This window comes from Bicyclus anynana, chromosome 9 (genome assembly GCF_947172395.1).
Source record: "Bicyclus anynana chromosome 9, ilBicAnyn1.1, whole genome shotgun sequence".
Lineage (NCBI taxonomy): Eukaryota > Metazoa > Arthropoda > Insecta > Lepidoptera > Nymphalidae > Bicyclus > Bicyclus anynana.
In genome coordinates, this window is record NC_069091.1 from 8,318,961 (window position 1) to 8,345,546 (window position 26,586).

General features: G+C 37.1%; 3 protein-coding genes across 3 annotated transcripts in view; 1 reads left to right on the forward strand and 2 right to left on the reverse strand.

Moving 5' to 3' along the window:
- Positions 1 to 71: 71 nt before the first annotated feature.
- On the reverse strand, positions 72 to 18,108 carry LOC112045016 (xanthine dehydrogenase). Its single transcript, XM_024081051.2, has 8 exons — positions 17,012 to 18,108; positions 13,573 to 13,727; positions 10,615 to 12,736; positions 10,229 to 10,537; positions 9,815 to 10,152; positions 8,244 to 9,048; positions 2,207 to 2,374; positions 72 to 205 (listed from the first exon to the last, which is right to left on the reverse strand). Exons 1-8 carry the CDS (start codon positions 17,081 to 17,083, stop codon positions 155 to 157), a joined length of 4,020 nt encoding a protein of 1,339 aa, XP_023936819.2. The 5' UTR covers positions 17,084 to 18,108; the 3' UTR covers positions 72 to 154.
- A 154-nt stretch (positions 18,109 to 18,262) lies between these two features.
- Positions 18,263 to 21,189, reverse strand: LOC112045225 (cytochrome c oxidase assembly protein COX20, mitochondrial). Its single transcript, XM_024081330.2, has 2 exons — positions 20,934 to 21,189; positions 18,263 to 19,199 (listed from the first exon to the last, which is right to left on the reverse strand). Exons 1-2 carry the CDS (start codon positions 20,985 to 20,987, stop codon positions 18,885 to 18,887), a joined length of 369 nt encoding a protein of 122 aa, XP_023937098.1. The 5' UTR covers positions 20,988 to 21,189; the 3' UTR covers positions 18,263 to 18,884.
- A 2,301-nt stretch (positions 21,190 to 23,490) lies between these two features.
- Positions 23,491 to 26,586, forward strand: part of LOC112045022 (protein numb) — a 64,056-nt gene continuing 60,960 nt past the window's right edge. Inside the window, exon 1 of the mRNA XM_024081080.2 lies at positions 23,491 to 23,802. The gene's annotated coding sequence lies outside the window, so the exon portion shown is untranslated. The remainder of the gene's footprint in view (positions 23,803 to 26,586) is intronic.

Genomic DNA, 26,586 nt, shown 5'->3' on the forward strand with positions numbered 1-26,586 from the left:
TCAAAATCATATATACTTACTATACTAACCTAACGACAGAGTAAAAGAAAAACGAAGTCATTAAAACAAAGTTTAATTAATTAAAAGCCTTTAATTGTTACTATAGGTACTACTTCTCTTACAAGTTTTTTATTGATAACTTTTTTCGTTTAAATCAAGGCACTACATTCCATGGTTGTCCTTTAGATTTAATAGTTGGTTTAACCTGAAACAAAATGTAGTATAGGATATAAATAAAATAACTTCGTTATCAACCCATATTCGGCTCACTGCTGAGCTCGAGTCTCCTCTCAGAATGAGAGGGGTTAGGCCAATAGTCCACCACGCTGGCCCAATGCGGATTGGCAGACTTCACACACGCAGAGAATTAATAAAATTCAGGTTTCCTCATGATGTTTTCCTTCACCGTTTGGGACACGTGATATTTGATTTCTTAAAATGCACACAACTGTAAAGTTGGAGGTGCATGCCCCGGACCGGATTCGAACCCTGGAGCTTGGAGCTTACAACCACCACGCTGCTGCGTCAATTACTCAACAGTTAAAGTGCCGTACTAAACACGAGGTCATGCACGGGTTCGATCACCGCCGACCGTTAGATTATTATAGGATCATCATGATCATATCAGCCGATGGACGTCCACTGCAGTGACATAGGCCTTTTGTAAAAACTTCCAAACATCACGATCCTGAGCTGCCTGTATCTAGCGAATCCCTGCGACTCGTTTGATATCGTCAGTCCACCTGGGGTAGACGTTGGGACCCCAACGTCCATCGGCTCTTCGAACTACGTGCCCCGCCCATTGCCACTTCAGTTTCGCGACTCGTTGAGCTATGTCAGTGACTTTGGTTCTTCTGCGGATCTCCTCATTTCGGATTCGATCACGCAGAGTCAAAGAATAGCTCGTTGCATCGCCCGTTAAGTGACTCTGAATCTTAGCCTTCTTTATTGGATCATTGGAACTAATTGGAGAGTACCGGAAAGATTTATCAAATAACCATACATCTGTACTGCTTTATTACTTGTATAGTATATACTAGTACATAAGTAGGTACATTTACGTAGGCATGATAAATTAATTATTATTTTTGTACGTACCTACTAGTAAGTATGTACTAGTAGGTACGTACTAAAAAAAATAATAATCAAAAATATACCTACTAGTACATACTTACTAGTAGGTACATTTACGTAGGCATGATAAATTAATTATTATTTTTGTACGTACCTACTAGTAAGTATGTACTAGTAGGTACGTACTAAAAAAAATAATAATCAAAAATATACCTACTAGTACATACTTACTAGTAGGTACATTTACGTAGGCATGATAAATTAATTATTATTTTCAGTATATAGCACTATTATACGAGTATTTATACTCGGATAAGAATGTCTTTAAATAAGCTAAGTTCAAACTGATTACCTAGCTCTGTTATATTTGTGTTCAAATTACATTCTGATTGCTTTTTGATAACAATATCTTTATGACTGTGGAAAGTTGAAACAGAAAATTTTAAGTTTATTTCAATAAGTTGCGTAATAATTTGTCATCTCCTGCCAGTGGCGGATTTGTAGTCTTGGCCGTCATAAACCTCAAAGTATTAGACGCCTCGTTTTCGGCCTCCATCACTTAATAGACAATTTATTGGCTTTTATTAAAATCAATTGATTTTGTAATAATAAAAAAGTAATATTGTCCGAGGTCTTGGGGCACATTTAAATAAAACCCGGATCCGAACTCAGGCCTAGGTGATCCAAAACAACATAGTCTAACCAATGGACCAACGAGACAGGACTTACACACTTAGGCTCGGGAGTATTTCCCATAACTTCAAGGTGTTGACGAGTCCACTTATAGGAGCCTTAGGAACTAATATTTTTTCAACTAAAAAATAAAAACATTTAAAACAAAGTAATTCAAACAATTCCGACTGTCCATGAAACACACGCCTTTATTTATCCTTGCATTTTAAAATATGTCATACTTGGCTACGTCATAATTGTAAGAATGCGTTTAGGGGACACATTTTATGATCTGTTTACAAAAGAAATATTATTTACCCCGAAAATATTAATTTTAGAACACGTGTTCCTTGAACATTTTTAATTATTTTTCGGTAAAGGATATAATCCCAGAGTTATGGGAAATACTACAGAGCACCCTGTGTACATTATAACGTAACTAATAAAATATGAAACATACTTGCTCTGTGATGTGGTCCTCACAAGCCATTCTAATGCGTGCACATGTAGCAGGCACCTCCAATGTGAAGTCCGTGGCAAAGCCGGCATCGTTGCGTGCAGATTTAATAGCTTCCTTGATTGCGAAGAAAACTGAAGAAGCCAGGAATAGAGGGGGTTCCCCAACAGCCTGTTGAAATTGAAGTTAATCATTAGTGTTCATTTACACGGGCGGCAGCTGCTACCGACGACTGCAGTCGGCGACTCTCGGCGGCGGTCGACGGCGGTTGCGCACTGCAGTCAACTGCTGTTGGCTGCCGCCGCCAGCGAAGAGACGTTGCCGACTGCGGTCGTCAGTAGCAGTTGCCACTCGTGTAAAATGTAAATAAACCCTACTGTTTATTATAAGTTGTTGAATTACAATTTAATCTACAAGTATATATCTACAGTGAAACATGCTCATGGACCCTGGATGTGAGAGAAACCTCTGTTGCTAATATGATTAATTGCTATATGTTACTGGTTATACCTTTATAGCTGGGACTCAATGATTTGCTAGAGCTTTATTGTATTGCTTTATTAATCTTGACAATTACAATCTTCTACATTCTAAAATATCTACATCCCAGTGCACTTTCGGCTAAAAAATTACCGGGATGTGTGCATCCCATGAGCAGATAAGTGGTTGAAATACAATTTATGACGATTCTCACTATTTGTAGTAGGTTTTAATTATCATTTTGGGTATTGGTCTAAATAAATTACAATAAGGAGAAACTGACATTTCTATCTGGTTTTTGGAGTAGTTGAGGAAAACTATTGTGGCGATGCATTAATATTTAGGTTATATAATAATTGTAAGTTATTTATAACTCTTTAAGCTGCATTGTACAAAAACCACGCAACATTCCTTTGTGTTAGAATTACGTAACGCCGATGGAATGTCAACCCTTGTTAAGTGCTCACACTTAGCCAATAACAATTCGACAGGAGTTTCGACGCATAGGCGCCAGTTCGATTCTCCAATGACAGCCGTTATATTTCGGGATACAATAATCCTTTGTTTGTAAAGTATTATAAATACTTAATCTTGGCCCCACTAGGCCAGAGTACGTTAAACGGCTTAACCGGCTACCACGCTTACGGCTAAATCGCGGCTCTCATTTCAACGTCATAAATGCGTCACATACGCATTCGATTCATCTTTGTTATTTAGTTAGAACATTCTATTTTTAGTTCTATTCCGTGTACAAATATTAAATATACCTTTTTATATTAATTATGGGAGTTTAATTCATACACCACACGCGCGCTCCCATAAAGTGGTGACCCCGACGTGATCCCGACAACAGTCATAAAGTGGTGACCCCAAACATAGTCATAAAGTGCTTTCGAATAGTCAGTAATTAATAAATAGACAATGTCCGAACGCGAAGAACAATCGGTTCAAGCTGTGCGCGTTAAAGTGCCACCCTTTTGGCCCGACGAACCGGCGTTATGGTTCGCACAACTCGAGGGTCAATTTGCGCTCGCGAACATAACCGTCGACGCGACCAAATATAATTATGTTATCGCGAACTTGGACATAAAATATATCACTGAAATAAAGGACATTATAAAATATCCGCCGGCCGCTGACAAGTACGAAAAAGTGAAGGCGGAGTTAATTGCTCGGTTATCGGTGAGTCAAGAGCTAAGGGTCCGTCAACTTCTGACCCACGAAGACATCGGGGATCGTAAACCGTCTCAATTTTTGAGACATTTACAAAATCTCGCAGGCCCTAACGTTCCCGACGACTTTGTCCGTTCCCTGTGGTCGAGTCGCCTACCGACTCACATTCAAGTGATCCTCGCTTCGCAGCAAAAGAGCACGTTAGAGGAACTCGCAAAGCTAGCAGACACCGTAAGTGACGTCATCGGAACACAGCAAGTGCACGAGTTGGCCGCACCTACCGCAAACAATGAGGTATGCGAACTCAAGCGAGCTGTCGACGAGTTGACACGTCAAGTGGCTGCCCTGTCGTCACCTCCGCACGCGCAGCTATCGCGTGCCCGTTCTCGCCCGCACGAGCGACACGGCTGGCGCCACCGTTCCCGAAGCCCCGCCTACAACCCTGCAGCTGATACACTGTGTTGGTACCATAGAAAGTTTCGAGAAAAATCTACTAAGTGCCGCGAACCGTGTTTCTTCTCGCGTAATAGTGTTACGGGAAACGAATCGGGCAGTCAATGAATGCGACTGACAATGGCTGTCCCGTTTCACCCAGTCGCGTTATTGTTACAGATAAGAACACTAAGGCTCAATTTTTAATAGACACTGGTGCTGATTTGTGTGTTTATCCATTAAGTAGAATAAGTTATAACAATAAGTCTTTAGTTAAGAAATGCGATTATAAACTGTTTGCCGCTAATGGTACCGAAATAAATACGTACGGTACGATTAGTTTAACGCTTAATTTAGGGTTGCGTCGGGATTTTCACTGGCGTTTTGTGATAGCCGACGTAACCAAACCTATTATAGGAATCGATTTTTTGTGTTTTTATAATTTGCTTGTAGATGTAAGAAACCGCTGTTTAGTTGATAAGCATACATCTTTAATTGTAAATGCACAGCCCGTCAACCACCCCGTTTGCGAAATTAAAACGGTTACAGGTACCTCGCGTTACCACACGTTATTAAAAAGGTATCCTGAGGTCACGCGACCTTCTGGCGAGCCTACGATACGAGAGGTTAAACATAAAACAGTACATTATATTCGTACTACGCCCGGTCCTCCCGTATACAGCCGACCACGCAGATTAGCGCCGGACCGCTTGCTTCGCGCTAAACGCGAGTTCGAAGTCATGGTTAGAGCCGGAATCGCACGTAGATCTGACAGTCCGTAGGCTGCTCCGCTGCATCTCGTACCGAAAAAAGACGGTACGGACCGTCCTTGCGGAGATTATAGAGGTTTGAATGCGCGTACAATACCGGACCGTTATCCAGTGCGTCATATCGCGGACTTCTCGCATAACCTGCATGGGTGTACTGTCTTCAGCAAAATCGATTTAGTGCGTGCTTATCATTTAATTCCTGTGAACCCCGCTGATATACCTAAAACAGCGATTACAAGTGTTTTTGGCTTATTTGAGTTCCCTTTTTTATCTTTCGGCCTCCGAAACGCCGCACAAACGTTTCAAAGGTTTATGGACGAAATGTTAAGAGACCTCGACTTTGCTTTTCCGTACATAGACGACATTTTGATCGCGTCACGGAACCACGACGAACACGAACGTCACCTCGCGCTTGTATTAGAACGCTTACGTGAACACGGCGCCGTTATAAATTCTGCAAAAAGCGTATTCGGTGCTTCAGAAGTAGAATTTTTGGGTTACCAGGTTACAGCGAATGGCACGAGACCTACGCCTAACAAAGTCAGTGCTATTCAAAACTTTACGCAGCCGAAAACTCTAAAAGAACTTCGGAGATTTTTAGGTATGATTAACTTCTACAGAAGGTACCTACCTAACGCTGCAAAAACTCAAACACCATTGAATCGACTTCTTAGTGGTCAAAACGTTAAGGCAAACACACCCGTAATCTGGACAGATGAATTAGAGCACGCGTTCAATATAAGTAAACAGAGTCTTGTAGACGCTACCATGCTAGCTCACCCCGATCCGACTGCAGAGCTAATGTTAGTTTGTGATGCTTCCGACGTCGCGATAGGCAGCGTTTTGCAACAGAAAGTTGAAGGTAATATTCAACCCCTTGCTTTCTTCTCCAAAAAACTCAATACTGCCCAACGCAAGTACAGCCCTTTCGACCGCGAGCTATTAGCAATTTACGAAGCTGTGAAATACTTTCGCTTCATGATTGAAATTAAAACGTTTTCGATTTGGACCGATCACAAACCAATTGTCGCCGCTTTTCGCAAGGCATCGGAAAACTGTTCTCCACGTCAATTCCGGTATTTCGATTTCGTTTCGCAATTTACGACCGACGTACGACACATATCCGGAGACGACAATATCGTAGCTGATGCACTGTCAAGAATAGAAACGATTTCTAACGACATTAATTTGCAACAACTCGCCATAGCCCAAGAGACAGACTCCGAACTTCGACATCTATTGCACAACCCTACTTCGTTAGACTTACAGAAAATTAAAATTTCTGATTCGAGCGAATGTAAAGTTTTTTGCGATATTTCAGGACCGAGACCGCGCATTTATCTCACACCTGAATTCCGTAAACAGGCTTTCGATTTAGTCCATGGTTTAAGTCATCCTGGTGCTACGCCCACCATTCGACTGATGACAGAGAGATACGTTTGGCCTAATATACGTAAAAATTGCAGAGCCTGGACTAAAGCCTGTCTCGCTTGTCAAAGATCGAAAGTTTCACGACACACTAGAGCTCCAATTCATAGTTTTACTCCTCCATCTGCACGTTTCTCTTATATTCACGTTGATATAATCGGACCACTAGTGATATCACACGGTTATCGCTATTGCTTAACCGCGGTGGACCGTTTTTCGCGTTGGCCCGAAGTGATACCGCTCGAAGATATCACCGCCGAAAGAGTAGCGCGCGCTTTCATTAGTGGATGGATCGCACGTTTTGGATGCCCGCAACGGATTACGACCGATCGTGGTCGTCAATTCGAGTCGCATTTGTTTAAAGAGCTTGCTACGCTCACGGGAGCACAGCACCTTACTACCACCGCATATCATCCCGCTGCAAATGGTTTAGTCGAACGATTTCACCGACAATTGAAGGCCGCTATCATGTGCCAAAACAATGAAAATTGGTATGAAGTTTTGCCTCTTGTTTTACTCGGTATTCGTTGCGCCTGGAAGGAAGATATAGCATCAACCTCCGCTGAGTTATTGTATGGTGAAAGCTTACGTTTGCCTGGTGATCTGTTTCTACCTTCCACGTCGGAAGTCACGGATTACAACGATTTTCTATCTCGACTTCGCAAACATATACGCGCTTTAAAACCTACACCGGTCGTTCGACACGGAGATTCGAAAACATTCGTTAGTAAGGATCTATCAACCGCCGTTGCTGTTTTTCTAAGGCAAGATGCAGTACGTAAACCGCTCCAACATCCATACTCTGGCCCATATAAAATCGTTGAAAGGTCAGAGAAAACTTTTAAAATCGATATCGCTGGTAAAATTGTTACGGTTTCAATCGATCGTTTAAAACCAGCATACGTCATTAACGAATCTCTCGTGCCCGCAGTTCCTACATCGCCTGTCACTAAGCCAACGGCAATAACTACTCGCTCTGGCAGACGCGTAAAATTTCCAGCGAAGCTTACGACCTAACGGTCTCCCGGGGGGCTGATGTGGCGATGCATTAATATTTAGGTTATATAATAATTGTAAGTTATTTATAACTCTTTAAGCTGCATTGTACAAAAACCACGCAACATTCCTTTGTGTTAGAATTACGTAACGCCGATGGAATGTCAACCCTTGTTAAGTGCTCACACTTAGCCAATAACAATTCGACAGGAGTTTCGACGCATAGGCGCCAGTTCGATTCTCCAATGACAGCCGTTATATTTCGGGATACAATAATCCTTTGTTTGTAAAGTATTATAAATACTTAATCTTGGCCCCACTAGGCCAGAGTACGTTAAACGGCTTAACCGGCTACCACGCTTACGGCTAAATCGCGGCTCTCATTTCAACGTCATAAATGCGTCACATACGCATTCGATTCATCTTTGTTATTTAGTTTGTACATTCTATTTTTAGTTCTATTCCGTGTACAAATATTAAATATACCTTTTTATATTAATTATGGGAGTTTAATTCATACACCACACGCGCGCTCCCATACTATCATCAAGTAAGCTATAATATTGTAAGCCACGTTACGTTTATTCTTTTCAGGCTTTATCAATGAGAGATATTATCCGCATCCGATATTCGCATTCGATCCAAAATTATAGCGGACATTATCAAGTGCTAATTCTACATCAGTACTGCTTTACAACATTACCTTGTTCATTTTCCATATAGCTATATTAAACATGGTAGTGTTGTTAATAATTAATTACCTTGGAAGAGTAGACAGCGCGTGGATTCGGAGCACCTTTCAACAGTGAGACATTAAATTCCTTGGGAATATCTGAAAGTCCAGGTATCTTGTAAGCTCCTGGCCCTCTTGACAATACTTCGCCGGTTGGAGAAAATAACATCTCTTCCATAGTGCATAATCCGTAACCTTGAATAAATGCTCCTTCTATTTGCCCAATATCTATAGCAGGATTCAAACTCTCCCCCAAGTCCATTACAATATCTGTCCTCAGTACTTGATGGTCACCTGTTAAACAATCTATAATAACTTCGGAGCAAGCTGCGCCGTACGTAAAGTATTCAAATAAATTGCCACTATTTTTTTTACGGCAGTACTCAATTTTTGGGGCCGAGTAAAATCCAGTGGCTGATAGGCTAACCCTGTCTAAATATGCAGCAGACACCCAATCTTCCCATTTCCCATCAGGCTTTTGTATTTTGTAAGGTTCCAATCTCTCATTCAGAACGTTGCAAGCATTTATAACAGCCATTCCATATAAGTCAGAACTAACACTTGCAGCTGTTGGCACACTATTTGGGACTTTGTCAGTTGACATTTCATTGATATGCACTTTTGATATATCTATGTTTAGAGCCCGAGATGCTACTTGGATCATTTTTGTGAATAGTCCTTGACCCATTTCTATTCCACCGATAGATAAAAGAACAGAACCATCTGTGTATATCAACAACAACGCTCCACCTTGCATCAATACATCGGTTTGAAAAGAAATTCCATATTTCGTCGGTACTATAGCCAGCCCTTTCTTTTTCCAACGATTTGCCCTGAAAAAATACATTACTCGGATCAAAATTAACATTTATATATGAATATATTTTTTATGGGAAGCGATGATGCAATCTAATATGGAAGCGGGCTAACTTGTTAGGGGAAGGATGAAATCCACACTCTTTTCGATTTCTGACACTGACACGACATCATACCGGAACGCTAAATCACTTGGCGGTACGTCTTTTGTCAGTAGGGTGTTAACTAGCCACGGCCTCTCACCAGCCGAACCAGAATACTTCAAACGGCCCAGCCAGGGATCGAACCCAAGACCTCCGTCCTGTAAATCCACCACCATATACCATACCACAGCGCCATGCAGGCCGTCAGACCATTCACGCCTGCTTAAATTCTCAAGAGGTTGCGAATAATTCATGATCGTTAAGGACGCTAATTACAATGAGATTTATTTCACGTCTGCAAATAATAATTGCTGTGCAATTTAATTTAAAAGCGAAATTATTATTATACACAATCAACTGAGAAAAATCTTTGTCATTTTTAAAAGGGTAAAACTTTATTAAAATTAATTATCATGTGTACACATAACACATTTTTGTGTTACTACCACATTAATAAATTAATACAGTAGCAAATTTTAAGCGAATTTATGCTCCCAATATTCAGGATATATGTAATTAAGTTGTCCTGAAATAGGAAAACTACATTTGAAAATTGCACCTTAAAATATAACTAAAATTATTCCGCGATAAAATATTTTACAAAGTACTCGCAGAAGCATTATTTGAAGAGTATTCGTACCTGTTATATTCATCAACCATTTTTTTTCTTTGCCAATATTTCGAACTATCAATACATTCATGCCAGCATCGAGATAATGTGCAGTATTGTAGACTTTGATTGTAATGTGTTAAATCTCCTTCTTTGTAAAGATTAAGGGTTGCAATTTCTTCGTAACTTTTGCCTAATGTATTCGCTATATCGCGTATTACAGCTTCAGCAGCCAACATTGCTTGTGGTGCACCAAATCCTCTAAAGGCAGTATTTGATGGCAAATTTGTTTTACAAAGGTATGCCTTAATTTGTACATTGGGTATGTAATAACAATTATCTACATGTAATGAGGCTCTTTCAATCATCTGAAAAATAAGTTCATTGTAATATTATACATACTGTAAGTATTTAGAATTAGAATTTTTTTTACTTGTATTTTACCGAATTTGATATGTCCATGGAGTTACCAGCATTTGCGTAAATCTCGAATAAAGCACCCATTATTTTACCATTATTATCAAATCCAATCTTGTATTTAATTAAAAAAGGATGCCTGTAACCGGTGACTTGCATGTCTTCATCTCTATCCAATACCGCGCGTACTGGCTTTTTTAATTTATAAGCTGCAAAAGCTACCGGTAAAGCTAAGAGTGCTGATCTGCTTTCTTTTCCACCAAATCCACCACCCAATCTTTTTACCTTTGCTACAACTTTGTGATTTGGTATTTCGAGTACTTCTGCCACTTGCATCTAAAACAAAATATACCTATTGCTTTAAATCATAAATTAAGATGTGAAATTATTGTACGTAAAGTAAATATACTTACAGCAATTTCAGCCGGATTTTGAGTTGTACAAATAATTTCTAATTCATCTTCTTTTCTCATAGCAAAAGCTGACATAGTTTCTAAGTAAAAGTGTTCTTGCGCTCCAGTTCTTATATAACCTTCCTTGACATAATTTGCTACTTCAAATGCTTTGACAATATTTCCTTTTTGTAATAAATTTGGATAGCCGGAATAAAAAGAGCCATAAGTGATGGCATCTTCAATAGTTATAATTAGAGGTTGCAATTTTTCATAAGCAACTTTAACTAGATCTTTTGCTGTTCTTGCTGCAGTTTCAGACTTAGCAACTATTGCTCCTATTACACAAGCTCGGCTAGTCACAATCTCACTAGCAAAAACTTCTTCATCTTTTAATATAGGACCCATTTTATTTTGTTCTTTGGTTAAGTCAGATGCTGATAAAAACGCTATGACATCGGGGTCTATTAAAGCTTCACTTGGATCAAGAGATGTTATTCGTGCATGTGATTCTGTGCTAAATACTAAACAAAGAAATAGTTCTTCATGTAAAATTGGAATATCATCGCAATATATGGCTTCGCCAGTGGCATGTTTTAACGCAGATGCATGGACAATTGGCTTTCCGATTGTATCATAATTGCTTTTAACATTCTTTTTAATTTCAAAACATTGCGTACTATTTGGTGTACGGTGCGATATTTCGTATAACTCAAAATCATCAACAAGTTTTACCCCATTTGTTTTTATTTTATTCAAAACGTAAATATAGAATTTAAAAAATAAGCTTAGACAAAGTGATTTACGGTAGTCGGCCATTCCTCCTGGCACAGAACTATCTAACTGTAATTCATCAGTGAGTGAATCAAATACTATTTTAATTAGATGTTTATCCCAATAAAGGCCTTTCATTTTATTAGAAGATTTCTCAGCATATATTGTTGTTGGTCCCATTCCACCATAACATAATTTTGCTTCGTTAACCAATTGGGTATTTCTATCTAATTTAACACTGAAAGCGGCTGTAACGATAGATATATCATCATCTTTCCTCCTAGCTTGTTTGTAAGCTTTAAAAAACTGCATACCTTCTATTAAAGGAATGTCCACAGCTAAAACAACTTCATTATCTGTCACGTTTACTTTCCTATAACTAGTGAAAAATGATTGATCTATTACCGTTTTTCGGATTCCTTTGTCTAGGCTAGAAAGAGTAAGTGTGGAAGCGGAAGCCATCAATATAGGATTTAAATCTGATATTGGACTAGCTGTCATGATATTTCCAACAAGAGAGGCAACATTACGAACTTGACTTCCTGCAAACCAATGCAACATATCTATGATGGCTTCTAAAACTTGTGATGCGGCACTAGAACACTTTTCACTATATAATTTTAAAAACTCTTCTAATTCTGACAAAGTTACAGCAGCTCCAACTCTAACAAATCCGTCGGCAACAGTTATTACATTCATTTCTCCTATAAGAAATGGATGGATTAATATTGGATAGATTTTCTTTTTAATTTTTACCTCCACTCCAATTTCTGTATTACCAACAACAATTTTAGCTTCCGGAAACTTGTTTTTAAGTAACAGTAGTTCTTCAAGCGTTTGTGGTCGCACCCACATAACGTTTTTACCTCTATAATACAAAAAGCTCTTCGCATAACTATCATGTTTTAAAACCAATTCAGGAGGAAATATTGGTTCTTGAGTTGGAGAGTATGGCATGAATTTTGATTTGCTATATAGTTCCTCATCGTCTTTCTTTGACACTCGACAGCAGTCATTGCCCATTGAGCAAGGTTTATTTGGCTCATTCACATTATTAACGCCTTCCCATGCTTCCATAAACGTTTTAAACCCTTCGACAATAGGTCTATATCCAGTACATCTGCACAAATTTCCTTGTAACGCTGTTTCGATGTCATCATATTTAATGTTGGATTTATTTCTAAGCAAAGCGTACATCGACATGACAATGCCTGGGGTGCAGAACCCACATTGTGAACCGTGGGCTTTAGCTATTCTCTCCTGCACAGGGTGTAATCTGTCTTGCGTGTTACCGATACCTTCAACCGTAGTTACAGCTAAACCGTGCAGTGCGCATAGTGGCATCAAGCATGCATTTACCGCTATGTGTCTGATATATGGGTTAAGGAAAATAATGCTGAGATTAAATACTTAAGTGATACGATTACGAGTTCCAGTCGTAATAACGACGGCAACGTGGCGCAGTGGATAGTGGAAGACACTGCTTCCTGCATCTACGATCGTGGGTTCGATTCCCACACCTGGAATATATTTATGTGATGAACATAGGTGTTTTTCAGTGTCTGGGTGTATAATATAAATAACTTATATAAGTATTTATATGTAGTATATATGATAAATCACTTATCTTTTTTTTTATTCTTTACAAGTTAGCCCTTGACTACAATCTCACCTGATGGTAAGTGATGATGTAATTTAAGATGGAAGCGGACTAACTTGTTAGGAGGAGGATGAAAATCCACACTCCTTTCGGTTTATACAGGACATCGTACCGGAACGCTAAATCGCTTGGCGGTCCATCTTTGTCGGTAGGGGTAACTAGCCCAAGCCGAAGCTTCCCACCAGCTAGACCTCGACCAATCAAGAAAATCTCAATCGACTCAGCCGGGGATCGAACCCAGGACCTCCGTCATTAAATCCACCGCGCTTACCACTGCGCCACGGTGACCGTCAAAAATCTTAGTTCACATAACACAAGCTACGGTTACTTTGGGGCTAGATAGTGATTTTTATTTATTTATTCAGTCAAAATCGACAGTTTTTAGCAAATGTCGGGAAACCACAGATTTTTTCGGGACAAAGAGTATATGGTAATCCAGAGACATATTACTGCGATGCCTGAAAGTTCTATGATAAAAAGGAGGAACTAGATCGAAAAGTCCCTCGCACACTCCGAAATTTTATAGAACGTTTTCAAAAGGATACTTCACACGCTTCTCCACTTGGTAATAACGTGAGATCATGACAGTGCAGGCGCCACAACCGCCTTCGCCGCAGCCATACTTGGTGCCAGTCAGCTGCAGCTTTCTGCGCAGGTACCACAGTAGCGTCCATTCAGGATCTGGTGACGGCTCTGTCACCTGAAATATTTTGTTTTTTTTTTTAAAGTAATGTTGCCAAACGACAGAATATATATTACAGTTCGTTTCATGCAGGATGGTGCGGGTGACAGTTCGTTTCACTCTTGAAACTTTGCCGCGATTCACGATAACAGTTTAGGTTTTTGACGACCTCCGTGGCGCAGTGGTTTGCGCGATGGATTTACATGACGGAGGTGACATGAGGATTGAGGTTTTCTTAATTGGTCCAGGTCTGGCTGGTGAGAGGCTTCGGCCGTGGCTAGTTACCATACCCTACCTACAAAGACGTACCGCCAAGCGATTTAACATTCCGGTAGGTACGATGTCGTGTAGAAACCGAAACGGGTGTGGATTTTCATACTCCTAACAATGTAGCCCGCTTCCATCTTAGATTGCATCATCACTTACCATCAGGTGAGATTGTAGTCAAGGGCTAACTTATAAACAATAAAAAAAACTTATCATAATATGAACGTCATACAGGGTACCTTACAAGTAGCCAAACCTAGAGTCTGCTCTGAAGTCTGAATACGATGTATTATGGTTGTGCAGTAGCAGTGGCATGCACGTTAATCAGGGTAGGCAATATGTGTAGAAATTGTACTAAATGGTAAATTTCTTCCCTAACACAGGTTTGTAATGAGACCTTAGAGTAGGCAGTGCATTTATGCATATAAGGAGAGCACGCCAATGTGATAAAGCTAAGTAACGTTACTTATTATACCGCATAATTAATAGTACCGTGGTAGCCCAGTGGATATGACTTTTACCTCCGATTCCGGAGGGTGTGGGCTCTAAGAAATTAAATATCACGTGTTTCTAGCGGTGAAGGAAAACATCGTGAGGAAACCTGCATATCAGAGATTTTTTTTAATTCTCAGCGTGTGTGAAGTCTGCAAATCCGCATTGGGCCAGCGTGGTGGACTCAATAGTCCACCACGCTAGAGGGGTTAGACCAATGCCTAACCCCTCACATTCTGAGAGGAGACCCGAGCTCAGCAGTGAGCCGAATATGGGTTGATACTGATGACTATCGTCCCGTGCTCTCCGAGGCACCAACTTCCAACAGTACAGGCTTAGAACTTTTACTGGAAGCTTCTTGGAAATACGAAAAGCTTAAAGCTCCATATAATATAGCCAGAACTCTATCCCATGGACCTCATGGTCCGAAGTTACCTAAGCTAGGGCTAACAACTGTACTAAGGTAGCTACCTACCTACTTACCTACTGTTCTTTACACTGTTTGTTTCTCGATCAACTAAAAGCGGCTAAACAAATTAAGATGAAGCATTCTTACAAAAATAATAAATACTAAGTAGGTATATGTACTTACTTATTATAATAAGTACATATTATGGACATAATCATAGGAATATACGTACGTTTAATACCTAGTGATGTTGGAGTTTACTTATTAATTATTAGCTATATAACTAGTTAGGTAACAATTAGGTATTTTTACGTTGGAGATTTTATAATTACGAGTGGCATTTTCAGAATTGATTTTATCTGTGGATTATATCTACTGTGTCTGTGGATTGCGCGCAATTCGAAATTAAAATAAGTAAATTTTATTCGCAAGCTGTTCAAATTCAGTCATTTGTTTTTAGTTAATTCGGTTAGGTATCTAAAATATTTCATCATTATCATGGTCTTAATGGCAATTAAGAATGTATGTTTAACTGCAGAGATTATTGAATATATTAGATACCATCACGCGTGGAATTAAAAATATTCAATTCAAAACTTATCTTTTATGTATTACACCTATAAGTCATAATATGTAAATATAGGTAAATAGGTACTGCATGTAGGTACTAGGTAGGTACATTATTTACATACCCGTGGAGGTAGAAACCTAGTGCATGGGTTTCCCCTTGCACTTAGAATCCAGTTAGATAGGTAAGTGTAAGTGCAGTTGACATCAAATGACTTCACAACTAACTCCTTGTTTGCTATCCGAATATCCGCATTGTTGTCTACTTAAATTGTACTTAACTGAAGTGTTTTTCAGATAGCATGGGTACGGTGACAGTCGCCTGAATGACGTTATACGTACTATTATCGTGAATCGCGGCAAACTTTCAAGAGTTAAACGAACTGTCACCCGCACCATCCTACACGAAACGAACTGTACCTGGTCGTAGATAATTATCTATACTTACTTAAAACTAGCGGACGCCCGCGACTTCGTCCGTGTGAAAGTCGATGTAAACGTTCAACTACCCCTACCCCTACCCCCCCTACCCTACCCATTAAGGCTGCACTTCTCCCATTTTCCCAACATTTCCCTTCACTGCTCTGCTCCTATTGATAGTAGCGTGATGAAAAGTATACTATAACCTGCCCAGGAGTATGAAGAATAATTGTACCAAGTTTCGTTTAAATCCATCGAGTAGTTTTTGTTTCTATAACGAACATAGACAGACAGAAATTTTACTGATTGCATTTTTGGCATCAGTATCGATCACTAATCACCCCCTGATAGTTATTTTGGAAATATAGGTATTTCATGTACGGAATTCACCTCTCTACAGATTTATTATAAGTATAGATAAAACTGTAACAGGTCAAATATTGCCACCATGCGAAAATATTAATAGAAGGGGGTAAAATAGGGGTTGAAAGTTTTTATCGAGTTTCACGGGACGAAATCGCGGTCGTCTACTAGTAAATAATAATAATTAGGATTGCCTACTGCGTATGTAACTAACTCTACTGCGCAGTCATTTGGACCAATCAAATTACCTACTTGGTAGGTAAGCTTGCTAAATATAGTAACTAACTGACGCCCCGCAGTTTCACCCGCGTAGTGCCCGTTCCCGTGACAATTCTGGGATAAAAGTAGAGTAAGTAGATTCAGAAATTACCCCCTCTACAATACCGCTTTACTTCTATAAATTATACTCAGAGGCACAATTATCCGCCCACTTTAATACGACGCGAGTATATCAAAGTGGGTGGATAATTGTGCCTCTGAGTATATTAGTGAGTACCTAAGTATAGAAGATAAGGACACCATCTTTACAGTCACAAGAACATTGCTCAATTCACTTGTTATCATGTACGTTTTACACTTTAAAATGTCATTGGGCAAACACATTATTAAGATTATTAAGTGAATACCTAATAATGCTAAGTATAGAAAGTCTAGATAAAAAGTTAGTATACAGCTCTGAAGAAGTAAAACTATTTAACTTACAAGAAACCTTTTATTTAAAGGGGAAATAAAATAATAAAGTTATTATTAAGTTTTCAAGTTATTATAAGTACCAGCAACTTACCTTTTTCCCGTTAACAAAAAACACCAACGAAGTTTCCCTGCATTGGGGCAGAAAATCTTCCAAGCCGTCCATAACCGCCGCTTGTAATAAATTACGAATTTAACGAAACTTATTTAGATTATTTACTGCATTCAGTATTACACAGTTCTTTCCATCGAGGTCACATGCGATGCAATCCGTAGATCGTGCCCGACTGAGAGAATTAATACGGTAGGCTGATTTTGTTGTCAACTAAGGTAAGATATTAAGGGTGAGGACAAACGAGCGTAATTTTGTGAGTTGTCAGTCGCGTAATTTCTGCTGCATTCGGTTTCATACAAAAGTCCAGCTGGCCTATTCACTATTTTGGTCCTTAATATCAACCTATTAAAATAAACAATAAATCAATTAACAAAATGTCATCTACCAACATATTTAAGATATCCACCAGTATGCACCGGATGGTAGTTGTTACATATAATTTTATCTATACTAATATTATAAAGCTGAAGAGTTTGTTTGTTTGTTTGATTGATTGAACGCGCTAATCTCTGGAACTACTGATCCGATTTGAAAAATTCTTTCATTGCCCATTTATCGAGGAAGGCTATAGGCTATATATTATCCCTGTATTCCCACAGGAACGGGAACCACGCGGGTGAAACCGCGCGTCAGCTAGTTTTCGTATATGTCAACTAGCTATACGTCAAATAAAGTGAATAAGCCTCCAGTTCCTGCCACACAGCGTCGCAAAATGAGTTGTGTTCCGACTTAGACGCGAATTTCTGCGACCGAAATTACGCGACTGACAACTCACAAAATTACGCTCATTTGGCCTCACCCTAACTGGATAAGCGGCTAGAGCCTTGATTGGGCGACGCGGACGGTGATTGTATAATATATATTATTGTACCTCTACTTTCATGGTTTAACAGTTACCTAATTACCGCAAAAGGGTCTTGACACGAAATAGGAAGCAATAGTCTATTTAATTAAAAACATATTTTCATCAATTCTGTTCTGTTAAAGTAAAATAATGCTTTATTAATTATCATCCAGAGGTGTAAATCCAAATATTTCTAAATTTTTTGTTTTTTTGTCTATTATGAAACAGAGACCATGAAACATCTTTTATGAGGTTTTTAAAAGTTGTTATGTAGTTGTTTTTTTGCCTTGAGATAAGTCGCGCATGATCTTGATCTAAAGGTAAACACAAACTGGCTTTTCTTACAACCATAACAGAAAGTAAGAGAGAGTTCAATGAAAGCTGTCTTATAATTAACAATTTATTAAAACACTAATATTATCTACATTTGTTCTTAAACTATAATATATAAATATACAATACTTGTATTTAGTAACTGACACACAATGCTTTTGGAAATTATTCTTTCTTTAAATTGATTTTTGCAAAAAAAAAATTATAAGTCAACACACTATACAATTAATATCTCAGTGTAATATGCAGGTATGATGTAGATTTCATTATAAAACGATCAGATTTTAACAATACAGAAAGTTGTCTTTAAATACTAATAAATTTTATAATACAACAGTTGAAACCTACTCTTTTGACTTAATTTTAGTTTACTATGAATAAAATTGTACATAAAATAAAACATGTTTTTTAATTATTTAATTAATTTATCCAAAAATAAACTGATTTCACACAGAGTTGCAACTCTGTAGCGTTTTATAAGTGTGTGCTTTGGTTTGTAGAATGTTAGTAGAACTTTTATTCTGTCCCTACTAAGTTAGCTATTTAACTATTTTTTATTTTGTAATAATTCAATAAGAGTTCTACAATAGCTTTTTGATTTTATTTACAACCATAATAAAAAGATTTTCATTATAAAAGTGCACTGAATATATATTTTTACAATAACTCGCGAAATTAAGCTGATTTTAAGACACCCTTTTGCTCTAACTCTTTTTCTACAACTGTCCCTTCATATCTTATTTTATCTTTCAAAGCTTCATGCATCAATTGAGCGTCAAATCTTTGTTTCGACCATTCATACCTACAGTATGACCAATAAATTAGAGTGCCGACTGCAAAAGTCCCTACTCCAATATGTTGAGAGAGTAAGGGTTTTGATGTCTTTAAAAATGATGCTACTCCTACGCCAATGCCTGAAGCTACACCATATAGAAAACTCTCCCTAAAACATGGTATTTTTGATAAGTCCCTTCCAAATAATGTAAGACCCTGTAACAATAAAAAAACCTAGTTAATCCAGAACACAAAACAAAAATTATTATTGGTAATTTGTTTTGAAAAAAGCTATTTTATCAGATATACAAAAGGAGTCGAGTGAAAGAGCCAGTGAAATACTCTTATATTATCTTATACTGCAAAGCATTAAAAAAGATAGGTTACATACAGATAAAGTTTTAAATGGCTGTCAACCTATACAACATTTTTTAGGTATCATAAACTAGCACACATAATTTCACCTGCATAGTTCCTGTTCCTCTGAGAATATGGGGATAAACTATAGCCTCAAACTCACAAATATATATATATAACTCACAAATAATGTGGCTTTTCAGCATTGAAAGAATTTTCAAAATTGCTTCCAGAGATTACAAAACCACAAACTTTACTTCATTGTAATATTAGAATAGAATAAAGATATGACAATATATGAAATGTATGTTTAATTAATCCAACTATCTTTATTCATCTAAATTAGCTTCAGTTAGAACAGAGCACAAATCAAGTGTCAATCATGTGTAGTAAAAGGGAATGCCCAAATACCAATACAACGCCAATCCCGGAAACCCAGGTATACCCCCATATACATACATGGAGATGATAATATGATATATAAATAGGAATCTGGTTAAATAATTGGCTTGGTAAAAGTAAGTTTCTTTAAAAAGAACAAAAATTTTGTCATCATTCTTCTTGCTCAAAAAGTTAGCCAATGTCAACGATATTTCATTCTAGAGATGGGGGCACTATTAGTTGCTTATTGAAAAACAAACGTTATTTAAACAAATGATACTGAAATATTGTCTACAATGTTGAGTTGTGTGTTCAGGAAGTGTAAAAACTATATATACATAACTATATAATGGAATTAAAGACAAAATTGTGCAAGTGTGCAGTAAGTGGTGTAGCTAAATTCGGATCACTTTTTGCATGAATTTGTAGGAACATAATCTTTCTATAGTATAAAATAATCATCAGCCGATGTACCAAAGTGGCAAAGTAACATTCCAAGCTGTATTATAAAACCAACAAGTTTTTCAAACAAACCAGATATCAAATTTCAAAAAATGTTGTAAAACTCAGGCTGTATGACCTTTCTTGGGGATAAAATAAAAAAATGAAATTTAATTATTGTATTACATAGAATTTTCAAAATATCTGTGATATAAATAAATTGCCAGGTGGTTAAGATAAGCCATGGCCAGGGATGGGCATTCCCTTTACTGTATTGAACTAGCTATAACTCAGGATCTCTATATTATTGAATTATCATAAATGAATGAATGTATTATAATTTGAGACCATTTTTTTTTTCAAGAATTGTGACAGTTTAGCAATTAAGGCCAGCGCTGGTCCAGTGATTAGCCTATGTGGCTTAAAATTACGAGGTCTTAATTTTTATCTATAACTGAGTTTCCAATCAAATTATCAGTTAAAAATTCTCAGTCCACAGACGGTAAATGATAGTGTTACACGCCCGGCGCATAATAGGCCTTTGGTACCTATTTACGATAATAGGTTGGTTATTATCGTCAACATCTAGTCTAGGCTGCTTAGGAGCTAGGCCTGGCGCTGTAGTGGGCAGTAAAATTAGCCGACAATACATTACATTGATAACAACTATAACAATACAAATTACCCACTTTAAACCATTTTATTATGATGTTAAGAAAATGACGCTATGATGGCGCACTATTGGATAAAACTTCTACATTCAATAAATACCTTCTTTTCCTCATCAGGATCTTCTTCAAGCATACCTTTCACAACTGTATCCATTTTATTAGAATATAACCTCTTCGGTTTATTTCAATTTTAAAATACCAAGGTGTATAAGTGCTCAGTGCTCTACTTTAATAAATAAACAATTATTTTTATAACAAGTTAAGAAAATGGAAAACAATGGATTTTATAATTAAAAAATGTTTTTTTTATCAAAGTTTGAAACTCAACACGACAGATAATGACGAACACCACAGAAACAGATAACTGTATAATACGTCAAATGCCAAATTGGCAATTGACCATGGAGTAATTCTTCTGAGCCTCAGATACATTATCTATCTATACTTATAATAAATCTGTAGAGAGGTCAATTCTGTACATGAAATATATTTCCAAAATAACTACCAGGGGGTGATTAGTGATCGATACTGATGCCAAAAATGCAATTAGTAAAATTTTTGTCTGTCTGTCTGTCTGTCTGTCTGTCTGTCTGTCTGTCTGTCTGTATGTTCTTTATAGAAACAAAAACTACTGGACGGATTTTAACGAAACTTGGTACAATTATTCAACATACTCCTGGGCAGGTTATAGTATACTTTTCATTACGCTACGATGAATAGGAGCAGAGCAGTGAAGAGAAATGTTGAGAAAACGGGAGAAGTTACTCAATTTTTTAAGCTTCCGTCGCGTGTACAGCCTTAATGGTTCAAGCTACATAGAAATCATGTATGACGGAAATGTTCTCCTTAAAATTATCTATAAAAACACAACAGCATATATATGTCTATCTTTTATGGCTGACTCACAATAACACGTGTAACTCCCGATAGCTTAGCAGTTCGGAGCTTTCTAATTATATTTGTGTACTCTTATGTTTATAACACTCATCACTCATCCCTAATAAGAAAGTTAACATTATTACCTATTCAATAAAAAAAGAATCATAAAAATCGGTAAAGAAACACCAAAGTTATACATGAAATACGCTAAGCCATCGCGCGTGAATAACTAATTCATGCTTTAAGGATTATTTTTGTGTAACGGTTGCCGCGCTCGACGCGACTCGCGGTGGGAGGAATAAATAAAGAAGTGCAGCCTTAATAAGTAGGGTAGGGGTAGTGTAGGGTAGGGGTAGGGCAGGGGTAGGGTAGGGTAGGGTAGGGGTAGTGTAAGGTAGGGGTAGGGTAGGGTAGGGGTAGTGTAAGGTAGGGGTAGGGCAGGGGTAGGGTAGGGTAGGGTAGGGTAGGGTAGGGTAGGGTAGGGTAGGGTAGGAGTAGGGTAGTGGTAGGGTAGCGGTAAGGTTGGGATAGGGTAGGGTAGGGGTAAGGTAGAGGTAGCTTCGGGTAGGGTAGGATAGGGGTAGTTGAAAGTTTACAACGACTTTCACGCGGACGAAGTCGCGGGCGTCCGCTAGTCTTTAATAATAATCTGTATAGTGCGTGCAGCCGCGCAAGATAATTTGCGCGTGACCAAAATCGGAACTAATCAAAAATGCCGCCATCTATTCGTGTATCTCTATCTATCTCTTTGGTGGAAAAGAGAGGGATGGTGACAGTTTTTTAAAAAGGTAGCAGCAAAACAATTTTGTAACGTTCATCAATAATGAGATATCGACCAAAAAGAAAATTTGAAAAAATCATTTTTTTGGGTTCCTTCCGTTTAAAGTAAGGCAATTATTTTCTCGTCTATTCTATCCCCTAATGTGTGATGGTAATACCGACCGATATGTGTATCGCTGGTAGTTTTACAGTATAAGGGTTAAAAAAAGGGTGAGCTGAGAGGAATGCGCGCGTTACACTGTCCGTCGCTCGACAAGCACTTGGCCGGTTTTTAGTACAGAAAATTCTAATTCTTCATTCATTTTTTTTATTCTAATAACTATACAAATCATGCCCACATGGAATAGTGGCAAGGATAGTGGCTGCATTTCCGCGTAGAACAGCCAGGTTGATCCTTTGCGTTTGCGCAAACAAATGAGCCAGCCCTTCGGTCACCAGTTGAGGTAACTAGCCGCGGTAAAATGATTCGGTGATTTTTATTGGCACTTTTTTGGCACACACACTTCATGGCCCAAGTATTTCCACGGCAAAAGGTATAATTAAGTAAGTCACAGCCAGAAAGGCATACTTGAGCCACTTACCGGTTTCAACTTTTTCTGCTGCGGCTCCCGGTCATAATTCTGTGTCTCTGATGATTCGATACTAATGTGTCAACGCATGTAGCGTCCCACACTAGGGCCCTCCCCATTTCCCAGGGAACCAGCGTCAATCCATCATCCACACTTATTCCTGACGGCTCGATTAGCGCAGGAATATTTTTGGTGGCAAGAGCCCTTTTTAGGTGACATTCCCATTAAGAGAGCCATGCCGAAATAGCCTACCGCCAGCTACCGCCACTCCTTTGGCAATGGCATGAAGGCCCGTGAATTCCAAAACATCAATTGGTCTGAGATGATATAATGTCTGTACAAAGTAGAGTCTGTATCCCAGCTTACAAATCAATGATGTTGTCAGATTGACAAGTACTTTTATTCAAATCAAATGTCAAGTCATTTTGACATTAGTGATAGAGATTTTCGATAACTTTTCCCGTACATATTTTTATCAGAGTTTGGCTAGTATTTTGATAAAATTCCCGGCACAAAACCGATAAAAGAATGTTAAATTATTAAAACGGTGAAGCTAATTATTTAATTCGTGAACCGCTCTCTGTGATTGTGAAATTTACGTGGGAGCAGCATAAAACTTAAACAGCTTTTACTTGGGTCATTCATTGATTAGAAGTCCTATCAGCTTTCGTTTATGACCGGTAACCAGAATTATCACTATGGACAAGTAACCACATAGTTCTTATCTTCATTTTATGTCAGGTATGTAATAACTTCTATATAATTTTGTGTTTTAATTGAGATTGGACGCTCTTTGTAAAAAATTGACTTGATTTAAATATTCACAATGTACAGAAAACTGTCCTACTTATCTAAAAATAATTCTATTGACTATAAGTAATCAAAATATTTACTACTTACATAGGTTTATTAAAACTTTCGTTAATCATAAAATTTTAATATTACTTAAAATATCAAAATTACTATGTAAGTAAGTATTTATAAAAAAATGTTTTGCATTTGTTTTTTTGCGTATATGCACATATATATAGATGGTGATGATCCTAATTTGCAGAATAACTAAAGTCTGATTTTATCAATTTGTTTTTAATTAATAGTTACTTAAATAATATAGTAAACAAAATTTAAGAAATCAAGTAATTTAATATATTTTGTTTTATAAACCCACAAACCAAAATATATTACTTAAATTACTTGAATTCTTAATTTTTTTGTAAAAAGGGTTAAATATTATTATAAAAAAAAAACATAAAATATCTTCATCTCTTTTTAATTAAAATTTTAAGATTAGTTAAAACATATGATTTCATGTTTAGTATTATTATACCAAAATGTACAGAAAACTGTCCTACTTATCTAAAAATAATTCTATTGACTATAAGTAATCAAAATATTTACTACTTACATAGGTTTATTAAAACTTTCGTTAATCATAAAATTTTAATATTACTTAAAATATCAAAATTACTATGTAAGTAAGTATTTATAAAAAAATGTTTTGCATTTGTTTTTTTGCGTATATGCACATATATATAGATGGTGATGATCCTAATTTGCAGAATAACTAAAGTCTGATTTTATCAATTTGTTTTTAATTAATAGTTACTTAAATAATATAGTAAACAAAATTTAAGAAATCAAGTAATTTAATATATTTTGTTTTATAAACCCACAAACCAAAATATATTACTTAAATTACTTGAATTCTTAATTTTTTTGTAAAAAGGGTTAAATATTATTATAAAAAAAAAACATAAAATATCTTCATCTCTTTTTAATTAAAATTTTAAGATTAGTTAAAACATATGATTTCATGTTTAGTATTATTATACCAAAATAAAATATCTGCTTACAAATGAAAAATAAATAAATACAAAATTGCTAATATCTGTATTGCAATTACAATTTAAACCATAATGTTTAACTATTTTCTGATTATTTAGTTTGCATAATAAATGACATTGTCATGTTACCTAAAGTGGCACAAGTGAAATTTTGAGTTTTTTACATTAGCTTCTCTTAATTAAATAGTTTTATTTCAAGCTGTGGTGCAGAAAATTTGAAATAAAACTGTGTACAAAACATGAAACCATGGGTGGTTTCGTGTTTCGTAGAACCCATTCACCTGGGACAAATCAAATCTATCATTTCATTCATTTGTTTCAATTAGGCTTAGTTTACAAGCACCTTTGAAATTGCAAGTTTGACTGTTTGTAATGACTCGATCACCTGTTTTTAAGTCAGGTTCTGCTGAGAAGAGCCTACAAGAAACTCAACAGTTACTCTTCTATAATCACCATTATTATCATAAAATAATAATAATTAGCCTAGGCAATAAAATAATAATAAACACCTAAAACCTGAACAATATTTCAGACATTGTGTAACCTCCCATTTAGATGCTATCAGTCTGTCATAAATGTTTTAATTTGATACCCATTGATTACATCCAATTAGACCGGGCGTTGAGTGTATAAAATTCGAAGACTGCATTCTGTTTAGAGTTTTAAACTCGGAAATGCATGTTGATTATGATTTTGAATGTTGCCAGGAGTTTATTTGTTATACCTTAACCCCCTTTGGTGTTGAGAGTATGAATTGAAAAAATGTTTTTATTGCTTAGTGAAAGAAGTAATAAAGAACATCCAATTTTTCATTATGTCATTATCACACTAATAGCCATCTGTTAAAAAAACATAAGAAAGTTAAAAATAAGCATTTTGTTTTAAACATATCACTCCGAAACTAGGATGAATTCTGAAATTTGAAAAAAAACTGAAATTTGGCACAATATGAGTTTGTACTACAAAACACATTTTTGACGGCCTCCATGGTGCTGTGGTGGATTTACAAGACAGAAGTCCTGGGTTCAATCTCAGAGATTTCCTCCTTCTAATACAGCAAACTTAACCTCTTTATAATATTAGTATACAAACAGAAATTTTCATCACCTGGTAACCCAGTTACCTACCAGAATCAAGAATTTTCGTAAATAAAAAAGTTGAGCGTCTTATCAAGATGAAGCTACTCTCAGAAAATTAACTTGATAGTAATCACTTGTAAAGGGTTATGCCACCGGCCCATACAAATCAGGATCCCGGGCTATCAGGGCCTCAAGTCTGACATACAATGTTGATTTTAACCTCAATTAAAAAGACTAAAAAACTCTAGAAATAAACAGGAAAATCTGCAGTGCAGTAGTATTCCAAACATTTACACTTACTATAAATATTTGAATAGTTCTAAATCAGGCTAACAATCGGTTGAGAAATCGACATCTGCGGCGCCTTCACCAGCGAGCGCGCGAAGGTCGTTTGTTGCGACGACCTTATGCGCCATGGAGGCTTCATATTCGGAACGACTGTTGCGATATTACTTGCATTCATATCCTAACTACAAAATATAATGGAATACTTAGTACTAATTAAACAATTGCTTAATATAACGTCTGAACATGCCGGCATCGATCGTAGATCGTTAGATGGGCCTCAAAGCGTCGCGGAATTGTCATTGGTTTCGCACATT